The 18,462-nt window shown below is 42.1% G+C and overlaps 1 protein-coding gene across 1 annotated transcript; it reads right to left on the bottom strand.

Moving 5' to 3' along the window:
• Window positions 1-1,798: 1,798 nt before the first annotated feature.
• Window positions 1,799-14,966, bottom strand: SLC46A2 (solute carrier family 46 member 2). The gene is given in 6 exon segments (XM_058173912.1): window positions 1,799-2,505; window positions 2,507-2,612; window positions 3,595-3,751; window positions 6,941-7,024; window positions 10,984-12,106; window positions 14,420-14,966. Coding segments are annotated over 6 exon segments (1,581 nt in total). The 5' UTR covers window positions 14,510-14,966; the 3' UTR covers window positions 1,799-2,484.
• Between the last annotated feature and the right edge of the window lie 3,496 nt (window positions 14,967-18,462).

Here is an 18,462-nt window from a genome sequence, read left to right as displayed (position 1 = left end):
CCAAATTTCAGGTGCTCAGCAACATGGCTGCATTAACGGTCGTTTGCAGCATCCCACAACCATGTGGCCATGTTTTATGATGGTTTTGTTGAAAAGCGGCACTTCCAGTTTTGGGCAAAATTGCACCCAGAGGAAATAATTGGGTTAGTTATCAATTGTGGTGTTCACTTACATACAGTTTAACAACTACGGTTTGCTTTACAGCTTTACATTCACTTAACAAGTGTAGCAAAAAGGATCGTGAAATCATGTCAGCTACATGAATTTTTTATGACTTCTACAATAGATCACCATAATTGGCATGCTCCATTGAGATCATGACTACCTGTACATTTATCTTTGTAATGTTGCAAAATTTAGTCATTTAACCATAGTAAGGCCATAAAAAATCCATGTACATTGTTAGGTATATATACTAGGTATATAGTTCAAGACAATTTTAGTTTTTGCTGTACAGTCATATTTATACAGTCCACTACTTTCTCCCAAAATATGTTAGGTATAGAACATATTAAAAACATGTTTTAAAGAAGCATTATCTTTATTATATCTCCAACAAAATGTCTTAGACATTGCTTTTTAAAAATACAAATGTAACAAAGTCTAATTCTAAATATTATTTTTGTGATGACGACGACGATGACGACGATATCCATTCAGTCATGTCCAACTATTGATGATTCTATGGACCAAGAGATGATTTTCTTTTGTATTGGATCCAGCAAAAAGAAAATAGAAAAAAATGCCCCCCAAAATCCAGATATTGCTATCTGGAAGGAAGAAAAGGTGTGCTTCCACAGTAGTAAATGGGGATCAGTGGTGGGCAATTAGCCTTTTCACTTGCCCTCCACCCAAGGATTTGTCTGTGAAACACCCCCAAATTTCTCAAAACCTTTTTTTAGCACAGACCTGCAAGAGGCAAATGATACCTTTAAAAATCAACCTCTCTGTTTAATCAATCCACAAGCACTTCTGTGGAGGTTTAATCAGAAATAAGCCAAATAATATTCAGCAAAGTTCACTCCTGATCAAATAGATATAGATTGAGATGGTCTGACATGCTGAAATCCCAGGAATTTGACTTCAGGCTTGCTCCCAGTAAGTAACCAGGAGACTGGGAGTTCTAGTCTCACCTGAGGCATAGAAGCTGGCTGGGTGATTTGGGACCAGTCACTCTCTCGTGGCTCAACTCACTTTACAGGCTGCTGCTGCTGCTGTGCTGGGCATGGAGCTGCTGGTGCTGCTGCCCCCATGCTGGGTGTGGAACTGCCACCAATGCCACTGTGTAGGGTTCAATGTGTGGTGTAGTGGCAATAACAGCAGCAGCTCCACTTCCAGGTGTGGGCAGGGGCAGCAGCGGCAGTGGCAGGGGGTGTGAAAATAAAAAGACCCTGGTTGTCGCTGCCTCGCTGCCAACCATCCTGATGTGCTCGGTGGTCTGCCCATTTGCTCACTTACTCTCCCACCTGGCTCTCTAGCTGCCCACAGCGAGTAGTCCCCATGATGAGTTGGCTGTGTGGAGTTGTCCTGCAGCAACTTAGCAGCGGTTAGTTGGCAACGGCGAGTTGGCGGTGGCAAGATGGCTGTAGGTGAGCAAGCTGCATCCTAAACACCCCCCCCCCCCCAGTGTGCTATGTTTCATCCAACTTTTCTTGTCTGAGTAGGAGTGCACATGTCCAAACAAATGGCTGGATTGCAGTTGCTCACCATTTTTCTTTTCAGCAAATACTTAGAAGAGGTCCAGAGGCTGCCTTATAGCTAAAGGGGCTTTTAAAGATTGTCACTTTGTTATGCAATATGCAAGCTTCCCATTCATTTATTATAAAAATAACAAAATAACATCCAGCGGTGTATGGTTCTTGGTGTGTGATTAAACAGGTGTTGAGGGTTCTGCCCTAAGTATTACATTGTCTATCTCATGCTTTATTTCATTTCTTAGCTAGGAAATCTGCTCATTGTCTTTCTATCTTCGCTGTCTTGTCTTGAGGACATGAGCCTTGTGAGGTAACCACCAGGAGCACTGAAACACTGGGGTGCAAATGTCATTATAGCCTTCTAACCCATCGCCCCCAAAATTGGATATTGCACTGAGATTTAAGGAACAAGGTTCCTATGAGTAGGGAGGCCATCTAGTCCAACTACAAGGAAAATCAGACTAAATATGGGGAATGGGTGTTCCTGAGGATTCCCAGAGAAGGATATTTTGCTTTAAAATATGAATAAGGAGACAATTTACTGGAAGGTTTGTAGATGGAAAGGGGGTTAGGTGAACAAATGTATCCTGATTGTAGAATAGGGAGAATGCTATGAAATGTGGTTCCAAAGCAGCATCACTCAAAAACCGCATGCCTCCTACTCCGTACATGGTTTTCAGTTGCTTTTCTTCTGCTGTTTCAACAGCCTATTTGTACATGAAAGAGTACAGGAAACTAGTTCCTAGAACTAAATGTCCCTAGCGGCATAATTAGCAACAAGGCATGTCTTTCACGTAGTCAGTCTGTCTGGTTTGCTCTAACTTGCTCCGTATATCTGCTTCTGAAGTCGACAGTTGTTTTGGGTTGGCTAATCTCTCTGCTAAATCAGATTGTGTCCATTGCTTGTAGGCTACAAAACTGCAAGGGAGAGAAATGGAAATTAGTTGGAGAAAGTGAATTAACTTCCACGGTTGAATGGCTTCACCTACATTTCTGAAATACCCAACCTTTTACTTCCTTGAAGTTGGACAATCCTCTTTTTTGGCAGCTGACCCAAGGCTACCTCAAGTGGTTTTGCTCGTAGAGAAGGAGGGGAAAAAACCCTGCTTTCTCAAAGGTATTTTTCCAGAAATCAACTGGACTTTCTTGGGTTTTTTTCTTGAAAAAGATTTGCGTCTCATACAAAAGTTTCTTTAGCTCTTATCTTGGATGAGAAGTGAAACGTTTTCAAGAAGAAAAAAAATCAAGGAAGTCCAGTGGTCTTTTTGGGAAAAGCACCTTTGAGACCATCATGACCTGGATGATGGAGGATCTCCACAGACCTGCTTTCTCAAAATAAATCTTATATTACCACTACTGCAGGAAAATGTGTGAGGTACAAAACTCCACAAGAAAGCACAACCCACCAGAAACAAATACATCAAAAAAAGGGGCTAACTTTTGTGGACATTCCTAAAGAAAAATAGTTTTTGTGCAAAGGTTAGCCTGATGGTTCCTCTGGCCCTACTTCAACCTGATTTCAGTGAGAGCGTTAGCTGTATGGAGTCCAGAATAACACAAATATTGCCATCTTCTTGATGGCATATATGGAAATCTGGAGACATGGCAATACTCAGGTTTCTCGGTTTTTAGATAACACATGAATTTTGCTCAGCTCTTCTTCCTCTGCAAGGCTTCTATAATACATAATTTAAAAAATACAGGAGCAGTAGATGATGACCTCCTAGGAGGCATGGCTGTGGGTTCATCATAATGTAATGCCAGCCTCCTGCTTCAGGACTTTGAAAAATCTTTGGCTTGGACCTAGATCCTTGAACAAATCTTAGGAATCCAGGGATAGACAGATAAGGAAAATCAGGTTTGTCTTTGAAAAGTTCAGTTTGCCCTCAGTTTATTTTACCTGATAGGGATAAGACTTAGGCAACCAATGGCACATGACAGAAGGAAGCAGAATCCACTGAACCAGCCCAGGGTGTGTTGGTAAATTTTATTATAGGCTGTTGATGTCACAACTCCAGTGATCACCAGTGACAGCTGCAGAAGGACAAATACTTTTCCTAGGGGAAAAAAGAAAGCAGATGTAAGATTGAAAGAAAACGAATGTAGAGCATATTTCTACCAGAATCCAGATCACTTACAATTTATGTAGCCAATCTGTGGTTTGTTTGTTTTTTTAAATGTAATTACAATGGAGTAACGGCTTGAGGGCAACATTTTAATTTTGACTTGTGAAAAGTTAAAGTGCACCTGCTGGATTGCTTCGGTTATAGAGAATAGATGGAATCCAGCATTTATTGCATAAACGCCTTATATAATCATTTCTGAACTTCTTGAACCAGTTTGAACATTTGTCATTCTGTGAACAGGCTGTTGCTGCCAGAATGTTGTGGTTGCTTACTATTAATAGGACAAGAAGCAACAGCAGATTAGTGCTAGAAACTAATGCTGTAGCCAATTATTATGTAGGCAATAATTATGTTGATTTCAGGAGCGAATATTACATAATGGAAGAGCCTAGCAAGTGGAACTTCCTTTGAATTAGAACCTGGAACTATAACAGGTTTAAAATTCTGATGTAGGATTAACGGGTGTATAGCACTATCCAGGGGTGGATTCTATTTACCTTTACTACCAGTTTGCACATGTGCAGATCACCCATGATGACATTGTGGCAGGTGGGCGGAGCTTCCTGCCGGTTTTACTATAGATTCTATAGAACCGGACCAAACTGGGAGCAATCCACCACTGGCACTATCTCAGACAGCATTCTGCTCCCTTTTATGGCAATTGAGAAGTTATTACTTCCTGACTTTTGAAATGTGATGTTAATATACTATAAACAAAACTCTGGAGGACAATTTGGGCTAAGAGTCACTGATAGAGGGTGGGGAGAGGCTTAGCAATGCTTGTCCAATCCTTGCCGTCTCCATTTCAACCCCCTGTCCCTCAAAGCAGTGCTTTTCCTTGAGTCTCAGATCTAGGTTGTAAAGTCAAAAAAGTGAGATAACTCTTTCTTCTAGGTTGGTTCAGCCTGACTTGATGAGTTTAAATAACTCACAATTAATCAAAGATACTGTGGCTTTATTTGGGAGAAGTTTTGGGTTTCTGGATTCATTGAAAATACCAGAGCTTTGAATGACCAACTAACTGTAGCCCAAACCCAAGTTGGTTATATATTTCCGTGGATTATTCTTCTGGAAAAAGAAATGCCCCGTTAGATTGCCCCATAAGCTATTTCTTCAACGTCTTGTTTCCATCATGTGTAGCAGTGGTGGATTTCAATTTTTTTTACTACTGGTTCTGTGAGTGTGGCTTGGTGGGTGTGGCATGGCTTGGTGGGTGGGGCTTGGTGGGCATGGCAAGGGAAGGATACTGTAAAATCTCCATTCCTTCCCCATTCCAGGGGAAGGTTACTGCAAAATCCCCATTTCCTCCCGATCAGCTAGGACTCGGGAGGCAGAGAATAAATGGGGGCAGGGCCAATCAGAAGTGGTATTTACCGGTTCTCCAAACTACTCAAAATTTCCGCTACCAGTTCTCCAGAACTGGTCAGGACCTGCTGAAGTCTAGACTGTTGGCAGTGGGTCACTGTTGGACTCCCAACGGTCTGGCAGAATCAAAAATTGGTGCATGTACTAGAATTTTTGTGCTGGGCAGCTACAAACTATATTTTAACATTTCCCTTCAGTGGCCTAGAAGGTTCAGTGACATTGTGTGAAATTTAAAATGGAAGCTTAAAGTGACGGCTGCTACTTTTCATAAGTCTCTGTCTGAAAAAGCCCATAGAAAGCCTTTTTCTAAGGGTGCTTTCAAATCAGTCCTCCTTGTAAACCAGACAATGTGGAATCACCGACGACATTTTTCTAAATTATGGAAGGAAAGTATGCGCCTCCGACACCTGAAAGCTTTAATCAAAGCCTAAGGCATTGATACTCATAGAATAGTCTTACAGGTAAGTGTAAGAATTTGGTTTTGACTCATCCGACTGGGATTACTGCATGTTTCCATGACACCAACTCAACTGATAGGAATAAACTCAAGTCAGCTTATTCTGAAAGTCAATGTTTTCCAAAGAAATAAACAGAGAACTGTTTCTTACCATAGGTTGAAGGTTCAACGTGTTTGGATAACAAAGATCTGATGGTTGGCAAGGGAATGAGGGCAAAGAGCATCACAGCACGAGCTGAAAACAGAGCAGAATGCAGAATGGTTAGGTCAAACACCCAGCCTTTTTAAGGACGATCAGGGTGTAGCTCAGTGGTGGGTTTCAATTTTTTTTATTACCGGTTCTATGGGTGTGGCTTGGTGGGCATGGCATGGCTTGGTGGGCGTAGCTTGGTTGGCATGGCAACAGAAGGATACTGTAAAATCTCCATTCCCTTCCAATCAGCTGGGACTTGGGAGGCAGAGAATAGATGCGGGCGGGGCCATTCAGATTTTTTACTGGTTCTGTGAGTGTGGCTTGGTGGGTGTGGCATGGCTTGGTGGGTGGGGCTTGGTGGGCATGGCAAGGGAAGGATACTGTAAAATCTCCATTCCTTCCCCATTCCAGGGGAAGGTTACTGCAAAATCCCCATTTCCTCCCGATCAGCTAGGACTCGGGAGGCAGAGAATAAATGGGGGCAGGGCCAATCAGAAGTGGTATTTACCGGTTCTCCAAACTACTCAAAATTTCCGCTACCAGTTCTCCAGAACTGGTCAGGACCTGCTGAAGTCTAGACTGTTGGCAGTGGGTCACTGTTGGACTCCCAACGGTCTGGCAGAATCAAAAATTGGTGCATGTACTAGAATTTTTGTGCTGGGCAGCTACAAACTATATTTTAACATTTCCCTTCAGTGGCCTAGAAGGTTCAGTGACATTGTGTGAAATTTAAAATGGAAGCTTAAAGTGACGGCTGCTACTTTTCATAAGTCTCTGTCTGAAAAAGCCCATAGAAAGCCTTTTTCTAAGGGTGCTTTCAAGTCACTCCTCATTGTAAACCAGACAATCTGGAATCAGCGACGACATTTTTCTAAATTATGGAAGGAAAGTATGCGCCCGACACCTGAAAGCTTTAATCAAAGCCTAAGGCATTGATACTCATAGAATAGTCTTACAGGTAAGTGTAAGAATTTGGTTTTGACTCATCCGACTGGGATTACTGCATGTTTCCATGACACCAACTCAACTGATAGGAATAAACTCAAGTCAGCTTATTCTGAAAGTCAATGTTTTCCAAAGAAATAAACAGAGAACTGTTTCTTACCATAGGTTGAAGGTTCAACGTGTTTGGATAACAAAGATCTGATGGTTGGCAAGGGAATGAGGGCAAAGAGCATCACAGCACGAGCTGAAAACAGAGCAGAATGCAGAATGGTTAGGTCAAACACCCAGCCTTTTTAAGGACGATCAGGGTGTAGCTCAGTGGTGGGTTTCAATTTTTTTTATTACCGGTTCTATGGGTGTGGCTTGGTGGGCATGGCATGGCTTGGTGGGCGTAGCTTGGTTGGCATGGCAACAGAAGGATACTGTAAAATCTCCATTCCCTTCCAATCAGCTGGGACTTGGGAGGCAGAGAATAGATGCGGGCGGGGCCATTCAGATCTTTTACTACCAGTTCTCCGAACTATTTAAAATTTCCGTTACCGGTTCTCCAGAACTGGTCAGAACCTGCTGAAACCCACCTCTGGTGTAGCTGTTTTTAAAAGGACAAATGAGAAGCCTCAGCTTCATGTTTTGGCATGGCTGGCAACTAAGGCCATTGTCCTCAACCTTTTGTCTTGTTTGTTGGACAAATGATGAGGAGGGTTGCATTCTTAAGACAGCGAGAAATCAATTGGTCAGGATAAGCCTGAACGTAGGGCTCTAAAAGCCAACCTCTCTGAAGTAGATTATAATCTCCAGATGTAATGCAGGTGAAGAGTAACAATAACAGCTATAATAACAGTGATTTAGCTTTAGCCTATTAAATGAGAAGCAATAGATGTTCACCACTAGGATTCCCAACCTGCATCTCTGGAACGCTTCTGATATATTCTCGCACCCCTGACAAAAATAAATAATTATATGCATATAATTATGTATATACATTATAATTTTGAAACTTCTAAACCCAAGTTTTCGCACCCCCCTGGAATATTGAGTACCCTCGGTTGGGACTCCCCCTAGTGACTAAACGATGCTCTATGACAGAGGTCTCCAACCTTGGCAACTTTAAGCCTGGTGGACTTCAACTCCCAGAAAGCCCCAGCCAGCAAAGCTTAAAGTTGCCAAGGTTGGAGACCACTGCTATATGAAGTATCAAAGGCAGTGCTTGTTCTGGAACAGGGTCTGAAAACTGCTGTCACAGAGCAGCACCAAGCATCTGAATCAGGGGTGAAATGCACCTGGTGCGAACCGGATCATCCAATCCGGTAGCGATGGCAGTGGATGGTTCGGAGAACCGGTAGTAAAAGTCCCTGCCCGCCCCCCATGCCCAGCTGAGCCGCGCGATCATCAGATTTTTTGTTTTTTACTTTTAAAAGCATTTTGTCTACAACCCCTTCGGACGAAGAGATTGTAAAAAAATGCTTTTAAAAGGCTCTGATGATCCCAGCTGTGTTGCCTGATCATCAGAGGCTTTTTTTTTCTTTTAAAGGCAAAAAAATGCTTTTAAAAGAAAACAAAAGCCTCTGACGAGGGGGTTGTAGGAAAAGTGCTTTTAAATATTAAAAAAAAAGTTGGCCACGCCCGTCCAGTCACATTACCCCCCCAAGCCTCGCCCACAGAACCGATAGTAACAAATTACATTTCACCACTGATCTGAGTGAGCCAGAGAGAAAGATCTGCCCTTGCATCCCCGATTCTATCAGGGATTTAAGCAGTGGTAGAATTCAATTTTTTTTACTACTGGTTCTGTGGGCGTGGCTTAGTGAGCATGGTGTGGCTTGGTGGGCGTTGCTAGGTGGGCATGGCAGGGGAAGGATACTGCAAAATCCCCATTCCCTCCCCACTCTGGGACCAGAGGTGGTATTTGCTGGTTCTCCGAACTACTCAACATTTCCGCTACCGGTTCTCCAGAACCTGTCAGAACCTGCTGAATTTTCATCCCTGGATTTAAGTGACAGCTGAGATGGACAAGGTCTTCGTGGTCTGGAGGAGTCAGAGGAAGGAGAGATGGCCTAATATTACAAACAGGATGCTGCCATATTATTTAATATCGATGGAATTAAGGAGGTCTATTAATTCTGGCTTTTTGAGACACATGCACACACATTTAAGCACATACATGTAGGCATCTTGCAGGGATTTTATTTTTAAATGTGCAGATTCAAAACGAGACGAACTGATTTAAAGGTAGTCCTCGGCTTACGACCACAATTAAGCCAAAAATTTCCATTGCTAAGCAAGACAAGTTTTTAAGTGGGTTTTGCCCCCTTTTGCGACCTTTCTTGCCACAGTTGTTAAGTGGATCACTGCAGTTGTTCAGTTTAGTTACACGGTTATTAAGTGAATCTGGCTTCTCCGTTGTCTTTGCTTGTCAGAAGGTCGCAAAAGGTGACCTGGTGACTGCAACCGTCATAAATATGAGCCAGTTGCCAAGCATCCAAATTTTGATCTCGTGACCGTGGGAATGCTACAATCGTTAAGTGTGAAAAATGGTCATAAGTCACTTTCTTTCATTGCGACTGTAATTTTGAATGGTCACTAAACTAACGATTGTAACTCGAGGACTTTCCGTAGTATATTTTATTCTGTCCTCTGAAGCCCTTCCAATGTGCGATGCCTGGGAATTCTGAGAGTTTCAGCTGCACACCCAGGCTGTTTTGGGAACGCTGAGGTTATGCAGAATATGGTCTTCAGGAGAGAATTTAACTTTTCGAGAAATTTAATTTCCATCCGAGGAGAGAACAACCTTCCGCCAGCCCCCATTGTCACAAAAATAGGCTTGGAAGTGTGCAGACAATGTGTGGTTAAAAAAGCCACAGAAAAGGCCAAGAGCATAGAGAACTGTCAATTATGAAAGATGAGGTTTCAGAGATCTGTGATCCTTCCCTCTTCTAAGGTTTAGGAGAAGTTAAATAAATTATGCAGCATAGCACCCTATGCAATTGCATAATGTATTATAAAAATCAGAAGAATGGTTTTGATTGCTGAAGAATTTTATATTTGTGCCTCTATAGAGCATTTATAAAGCTGCTTCAGTTGATGACCTTACAGATCCTATGTGGAAGTGCAATGGGAGTCACACCTGTGCAGCTTTATGGACCAGCAATTCCCAAACTTTCCAGCTCTTGGAACCAGTAGCGGCAGCAGAGGGTGGCAGTAGCAGGGAGGGGACAGTTTCATGCGTGCCACTTAATCCCACAAATGTGCCTATGGAGCTTTGTGCACTCTCCTGCCACTTGCACGGCCCGGTTTCCAACAGGCTACAGATTTTATTTATTTATTTTATTTATTTATTTCTATTTTTATACCGCCCTTCTCCCAAAGGACTCAGGACGGTGTACAGCCAAGTAAAAATACTATATAAACATTAAAAGAAATTAAAAAACATATTATAATGTGGCCGAAATATTAAAACAATTAAAAATCTTAAAATATAAATAACCCCAATAAAATTTCAATCCAGTCCCGCTTGAATAAATAGGTGCGTTTTCAGCTAACGGCGAAAAGTCCGAAGATCAGGCACTTTACGTAAACCAGGGGGAAGTTCATTCCAAAGCGTAGGAGCTCCAACAGAGAAGGCCCTTCCCCTGGGGGCTGCCAGCCGACATTGCTTGGCGGACGGCACCCTGAGAAGGCCCTCTCTGTGTGAGCGTACGGGTCGGTGGGAGGCAAAAGGTAACAGCAGGCGGTCCCGTAAGTACCCAGGTCCTAAGCCATGGAGCGCTTTAAAGGTGGTAACCAGAATCTTGAAGCGCACCCGAAAGACCACAGGAAGCCAGTGCAAACTGCGCAGGATTGGTGTTACATGGGAGCAACGAGTTGCTCCCACTATTACCCGGGCAGCTGCATTCTGGACTAACTGCAGCCTCCGGGTGCACTTCAAGGGCAGCCCCATGTAGAGAGCATTGCAATAGTCCAAGCAGGAATAGTCCAAGCGGGGACAGTGGTAGCTGTCCGCGGACCAGGGGTTGGGGACCGCTGTTATAGAGACCTATTCAAAAGCAAGGTGTATTGAGTTTACTTCCACATAAATTAGAATAAGGTTACAGCTTAAATTTACTAAAGGTCGATATAAAAGAAGAGTAATAAATCTTTCATGAAATTGAACAAAAAAAATGCTGCTTAAATGAATGCGAGGTGCATGAAAAGGCTCTGACTCACCAATGTAAAACAGGAATGTCCATCGCACAAAGGCCATGATAAGGATGCCAGCTGAGAAGGACACAATCCCGATCATGATCATGGTGGTGTCTCTCAGAAACTTGGAAAACACAAAGACTCCTAGGAAGCTGGTAATAAAGATCAAATGGCCAGCAGCATTGGCATAGCCAACATATTCCGGTCCCCAGCTCAGTGGCTTCTTCAGGAAGAAGAGTGGCAACACGTTCACTGAGCCAACTACAGCCAAGTCATATAGGATGGCCCCAACAAAGAGCAGGGCAATAAAAGACTTGGCAGGTCGCAGATGAGAGGAACTCTCGGATCTATGGAACAGTAAATTCTCATCATCAGCCAAATTGCTGTCAGGCTGGACCACATGGGTGGAAGCAGCTGGGTCACAAACTCCAGGCTTGGGGACTTGGAGGACAAATAGACCGTAGATGACACACAAGGCATATAAGGCAACACTACAGGAAATCAGCACTATACCATGCTGATAACTGAGATGGAAGGTAACAAAGAGGTGTCCCGAAGCAATGCTTCCCACAAAACCAGCAATGCCATAGATGAGCTCAATGCGGATGAGACGCAGGGATCTTCTGCTCTCAGATGAGCCCTGGGAGGCCAGGGCCATGATGCTGGCCCAATACGTGGTGAATCCGCCCGTCAAGCCGTGCAAGACAGCAGCCCCATACATCACCTCAATTGGCCAAGCCAACAAGATCAATAGGAGCAGAAGGCAGCGGGAGAGTAAGTAGCCAGACAAAGGCACGCAAATGCTGATCTTCCGATTTATCCGGTCACCTAGCCGAGCAAGGCCATAAGCTGATAACAGCGGGGTTAACCCATCAACAAGATGGTAGATGATGTAAAAGTCAGAGATCGCTTTTTGCTGAGCCTCCTCGCTGGAATGCGCTGAAGAAGAATTGGTCTGGTTGTAGTAGTTCTTCACCACCAGCAACAGTCCTGTGTCGTAGAAAGCGCTGGCCAGCTGAGCACCAGCAACAAGAGGTTCAATCCAGGGCTTCATTGTATCAGCAGTTGTGGTCCCCGGGAGACAGTGGCTTAATTTCTCTGAGGAAAAAGAGAGAAGGAGGCCGGGAGCCAACCCAGTTCTTCCAACCTGGAAATAAAAGCTTGCTTACAACATTGAAGGCAAAAGCAAAGAAGGGATTTCCCCTCTCTGCCTCCTCAAACAGGTTTTTTTGTTTTTTTCTTCCCTCCCTCTTTCTATCAAGTTCCAATTGTCTTAGCAGGCACTGGGAACATGCAGCGTGCCCCAATGAGCTGACTCTTCCGTGTGTGCCTTCAAGAAATCACATGATCCGAGTTGAGAAATTTCTCAAACATGATTTTAGGAAGTGAAAGAAGTTTGGCCAGTGTGTTCGAGTGACCCAAAAGATTACACTAGAATGAAGTTTTCGTTGGTGTGCTCATGCAGGTGTGTATGTCTATAACTGCTCTCTCTCCCTCCCCCCACACCAGCTAATAGAAGTTCAGCTTTCTATTCAGAGTGTTGGCAAGAGACAATTCTGACAGTTTTGATGTTGCCCTCTTTTTCAGTCTTTTTCTTGACAATACTTCTCAAACTCTGAGGGAGAAGGGAGGTGTACTAAGGTGAATTCCATGTGTTGGTAAGGAAGGCATGCGAAGCAGCATGTGAATTTGACAGTGTGTATGGTCAAAACAGACAGACTATATTTACTTATTTAGTCTATCAATCAATATCTCTCTATCTCTCTATCTCTCTATCTAATCATCTATATCCAGTGGTGGGATTCAGCCAGTTCGCACCACTTCGGGACAACCAGTTGTTAACTTTCTGAGTAATTTGGTGAACTGGCTGTTGGAAGAAATTATTAGGGCAGAGAACCGGTTGTTAAATTACTTGAATCCCTGTCTATATCTATCATCTATCTATCATCTACCAATAGTTACCTAATATCTATCTATCTATCTATCTATCTATCTATCTATCTATCTATCTATCTATCTATCTATCTATCTATCTATCTATCTATCTATCTATCTATCTATCTATCTACCCTGTTTCTCCCAAAATGAGACATCCCCTGATAATAAGCCCAATCAGGCTTTTGAGCGCATGGAAATAAGGCCAAGCGCTTATTTCAGGGTTCAAAAAAATATAAGACAGGGTCTTATTTTTGGGGAAACACGGTATCTATTCAATTTATTATCTGTAATCACTCTATCTAGCTATCTCTAACAAACTTGCCCATGACAATTATGTGCCTCTGGGTGGTTTATGATAAAACAGTAAAATGATATAAAAACTGTAGTTAAAAACAAGTTAAAAACCAGATTAAAACAAAGCTAAAAGGAACAACTGAAATTTCAGAAGACAGCAGGAGCATCTTAATCTTAACCCCCGCCAACCACCCAACATGGCACTCTTAGTGTGAAAGATGGTGTGTAAAAGGGTTGACGGGTAGGCTAGCTAAGTAAATATTAGTCCTTTTCTATGTCTGAGAAAGAAAACAGGTCAATAAACAGAAGGCCTCAGTGATGGGTTAAAAAAATGTTCCCTGCCAGCTTTACTACCGAAACTGCTCACAGGTAGATCAGCAAAACAAGACTTCTGCCACACCTTGTTACAATGAGCAAGCATTTTTTTGTCTCAATTCATCACCATAATGTAAGTAGTCTTCGACTTACGCCACAACTGAGGGCCAAAATTTTTGTTGCCAAGCGAGACATTTGTGAAGTGAATTTTGACCCAATTTATAACCTTTCTTGTTACCATTGTCAAATGAATCACTGCAGTTATTAAGTTAGTAGCATGGTTGTTAAGTGAATCTGGCTTTCCCATTGATTTTGCTTGTCAGGTCGCAAAAGGGGATCACATGATCCTGGGACTCTGCAACCGCCATAAATATGAACCAGTTGCCAAGTGACTTAATTATGATGATGTGTCCACGGGGATGCTGCAATGGTTGTAAGTGTGACAAACGGTCACAAGTCACTTTTGTTCCAGTGACATTGTAACTTCGAACGGTCACTAAACAACTGTTGTAAGTCGAGGACTACCTGTGAGATGACTCTTTAACAGGGCAAATTTGACCCTCTGACCAAACATTTCAAAGGTGGCAGACAGATGAGGGGGCTATAGAAATGACAAATCATCAAGACTTGTACGTACTTGGTTTTGGCTGCAATCTTGCACAACCATTCACCTCCCTGTACAGAAAAGGCCGTATGAGAACTCTCTTCTCTAAATTGGACACCGTTCAGTATTTAGGATTAAGTGAGAGCAGCATGACAGTCTAGTTCTGTGATGGTGAACCGGTGGCACGTAGAGCCCACTCTGCTGGCACGAGCGCCACTGCCCCAGGTCAGATCTCCGCGGCGTTTCTTTCATGAGCTTGTTTCCCTGCAAACAAAGAAACTGAAGCTCAAGAAAGAAAGAAAATCTTACCTCTTGCTGCACTGCCGGTGGTGGGATGCCCCGCCTCCTGCTGTCCAGCTGGTCTTCAGGTCTCTGCTGTGCATGCATACGTTCGCACATGCGAATGCACACCTTTCAGTTTTGGCATGCACACAGTTTGGGCACTCGGTGTCTAAAAGGTTCGCCATCATTGGTCTAGTTCAATGTTTTCTCTGAATCAGAGGACTTTGTGTTTCTGTGCTTCTAGTCAGAAAAACCGGCATTATATTTCATCAAAGTCGTTTCCTGGAAAAGGTAGTGATTTCTCTTTTTCGAGATCGGGAACACTGCAACCGATAGGGGATTTTTCATCTCTATTTAGGGAGCTGATGCTTTTTAGTGTATCTTTTAAACGCAGTTTTCAATTCTGCTTCCTTAAAATATTTAAAGCTCTTACCAAATCAGCAATAGGGAAGGGAAAACCCCAGACCAACATTTCAATGATACTTTCTTTGCCGATAAACGTCTTCCTTTCAAGCAGCTGTGCTTTCAACCCATATTTGGTTTTGCAATCTTTCCAAAGGCTGTGGATTAAAGAAATCTATTACAACCTACATATGTTAATAGAGAAGTGATTCCCAAATCACATTTGGGAATGAACTTTACCAGAAGGATGAGTAAAAAGATTTTGAATCCCAAAATAGTGTGTGTTACAAGATAGCTGTTGTGTATTTCAGAATACAATGAAATATTATTAATTACTTGAACACTCACAAGGAGTTTTTTGCATCTTTAGAGAAGGATAGACAGATCCTTTAAAAAAAAAAAGTTTCCAGTCACCTTGTTTTAAATCAAGCAAATATGTTTGCCAAGCAGACAGTGTAAGCCTATTCACAGTCTAGGCAAAGCATAGACTCAGGTGGTTTTTTAGAGTTATAGAATAAAATCTAAATCAAGTTACAACTGATAGCATTTATTAGAGAATCAAGAACAGAAGTTCAGAAAGGATCAGATACTTCTTAAAATAAGTTGCCTAATTAAACATTCATGGGAGTGAAAGTGCTTTTTGCCTAGAACTGCAACTTGTCGTTGGGCTATTTCTCACCAAAATGCCCTGGAACCAGATGGCTTCCACCTGCTTCAACCCAAGCCTTTCCTTCCCACCTGTGGCTTGTTAGTCAGGCTACCAAGCATGGAAAAAGGTGCAGGGTAAAGAACGAAGAGTAAGCAATCCTCTTCTGGCTCAGTCCTTGGCCACTGTTGCAAAAGAATGGCAGTGCGGATAGCAAGGGATTGCAGGTGTTGGCACGCAGTAGTCCATGGGGTAGGCCAGGGGAGTCAAACTCGATTTCATTGAGGGCCACATCAAGGTTATGTTTGACCTTGGGGGGCTGGGAGGGGGCATAGCCAGGGTGGCCCAAGTGCTCTGCCAGAGAAAATAGACTCCCGAGCCTTGAGTTTGACACCCCTGGGGTAGGCAAAATGGGATCACTGCTACAACAGGATTAAAAGTGGTAGAGAACAGCCACACCAATCCTCTTCTTGACAGAAGCAGGAGAAAACCTGTAATGCATACCATGGTGTGCAACGAGGAGCACACAACTGGCAAAACCTGTCTTTCTTTCCTAATTTAAGTTGACTTTCTGTGCAGCTTTTTTTTGGTATTATAAAAAAAAAGCATATCTTTCTAAAGACAGCTATGCCCATGTATTTAAGGAACCTACGTAAGGTCTAACCAGGAGGATGAGCCTATATCAATAAAACCCTCCTTTTTTACAACCTTGCAATCCCTTAACTCGGGTATCAAATAGGGAGGAATAATGGCTGGATCCATTAAAAAAAAATCTCTTCTGTGAAGAATCTCACCAAGAAAACACAAATTATGGCTAACAAGACACATTATCAGTGTATGATGTCGTTGTTTGGTCTTCTATACATCTCATTGTGCAATGTCTTTGTAAAAGGAAGAGATCCTTGGAATAGTTTCAAATTAATTTTTAAAAATACCGTTGAACCTTTTTATATGTCTCTTCTACATGTCACATTTCTGATAGTTGATAGTCTTCTATTCCCAGTGAGGAGCAAGAACTGGTTCAGAAATCATACAGAAATCTAATGAATCCAAATGGAATTCCTGATCACTCCTATTTTGGTGTCTATAAGGGGATGAGGTACCTCTCCGATTTTGGCCATCTACCACTTTGAGAGTTGCACTGGTTGCCAGTTGGTTTTCAGGTGTAATTGTCTTTTATGAAGCCTGTCATGGCTCAGGCGTGGGGATCTACAGAGCCATCTTGTTCCAGAACTATCTGGCCACTCGGTAAGATCTAGTAGGGAAGTCTTGCTCTGTATTACTTTTTTCAGGGACGGCCACATGTGGGGAATCATGCAGGCTCTGTCCCAATAGGGAACAGCATTCCTCCAAATAGCTGAATGACCCCCCACCCCGCACATCTTGATTTTTAGGAAATCTGTCAGACTATGCAATGGGATGATAGAATAGAATAGAATAGAATAGAATTTTATTGGCCAAGTGTGATTGGACACACAAGGAATTTGTCTTGGTGCATATGCTCTCAGTGTACATAAAAGAAAAGATACGTTCATCAAGGTACAACATTTACAACACAATTGATGATAATATATCAATATAAATCATAAGGATTGCCAGCAACAAGTTATAGTCATACAGTCATAAGTGGAAAGAGATTGGTGATGGGAACTATGAAACGATTAATTAAATTAATTAAATTAAATTAATTACTGCAGATTCAGTAAATAGTCTGACAGTGTTGAGGGAATTATTTGTTTAGCAGAGTGATGGCCTTCGGGAAAAAACTGTTCTTGTGTCTAGTTGTTCTGGTGTGCAGTGCTCTATAGCGTCGTTTTGAGGGTAGGAGTTGAAACAGTTTATGTCCAGGATGCGTGGGATCTGCAAATATTTTCACGGCCCTCTTCTTGATTCGTGCAGTATACAGGTCCTCAATGGAAGGCAAGTTGGTAGCAATTATTTTTTCTGCAGTTCTAATTATCCTCTGAAGTCTGTGTTTTTCTTGTTGGGTTGCAGAACCGAACCAGACAGTTATAGAGGTGCAAATGACAGACTCAATAATTCCTCTGTAGAAGGAATGATCTACTCCATCAACCAAGAGAAGCTTGTTCTCTTTGATTCTGGTTGAAAGGATTAAAATCTTTGGCTCTACATTTCTGTGCCTCATTAATTTTCATGAATGGAGGTTACTGTTTTATTGTAAAGTTTATTTCTTTTAATCTAATTTAGTGGTGGGCATGCATGCTACTCAGAACTTTGAGTGGCTTAAAGCCAGTTATTTATTTGAAATATTTATGCAGCCGCCCATTTTATAACAAACCCTGGATTGCTCCCAATCAGTTAAAGAAACAAAGAAAAAAGTATTACGAAAACTCAAAGGAATCCGTCCACATTGTTTCCATTTCTGATTAAAAGAAGGCGAGGACAATGAGTAAATCATTTTGTGTCCTCTTGACTGAATGTCCAAATTAAAGTTAAAGCTAGAGAGCAAAATGGTTGTTTCCAGAAGAGATAGATGACCAAGTCCAGGTTAGAACATGGACTCAGACAGAAACTGTTTAGACACGATCTTTCATTAGAACGTATGCTGACTCACATGAAAATATTTCTAAAACAAATTCAAATAAATCCAAAACAGAAACACTAACTGTTCTTAAAGGCTACACAAGATGACAGTAATAAGAGTATTATCAAGCCATTTGAAATTACTCTTTTCACCAAATCTGTGAACAGGAGCAAACTCCAGGAGAGTTATTCTATTTTTTTCTACTTCTGCTTTTGTAATTTCATTTCCTAATAACTACTGGAATATGCTGCCCTTACAGGTGCATTATGTTTACATGCCTCATTTATTCAAAAAGCAGATTAAAACTTTGGATTTAGGCATTTGGAACCTAATAATATTTTAGAAGCCATACTAACATCACTGAAGGAGGAGGCTCATTTCCTCATTCCACACTTCCAAGTCAAAATAAAGAGTAAAGTTCATTGAATTTAATAGCTAATTAACAGTGCTTAAATTGCACTTTGAGTCGGTCAAGTA

This window comes from Ahaetulla prasina, chromosome 2, assembly GCF_028640845.1.
Source record: "Ahaetulla prasina isolate Xishuangbanna chromosome 2, ASM2864084v1, whole genome shotgun sequence".
NCBI classification, from domain to species: Eukaryota; Metazoa; Chordata; class Lepidosauria; order Squamata; family Colubridae; genus Ahaetulla; species Ahaetulla prasina.
The sequence above is the reverse complement of the archived record's forward strand: the minus strand, read 5'-3'. Positions and strand labels throughout refer to the sequence as shown.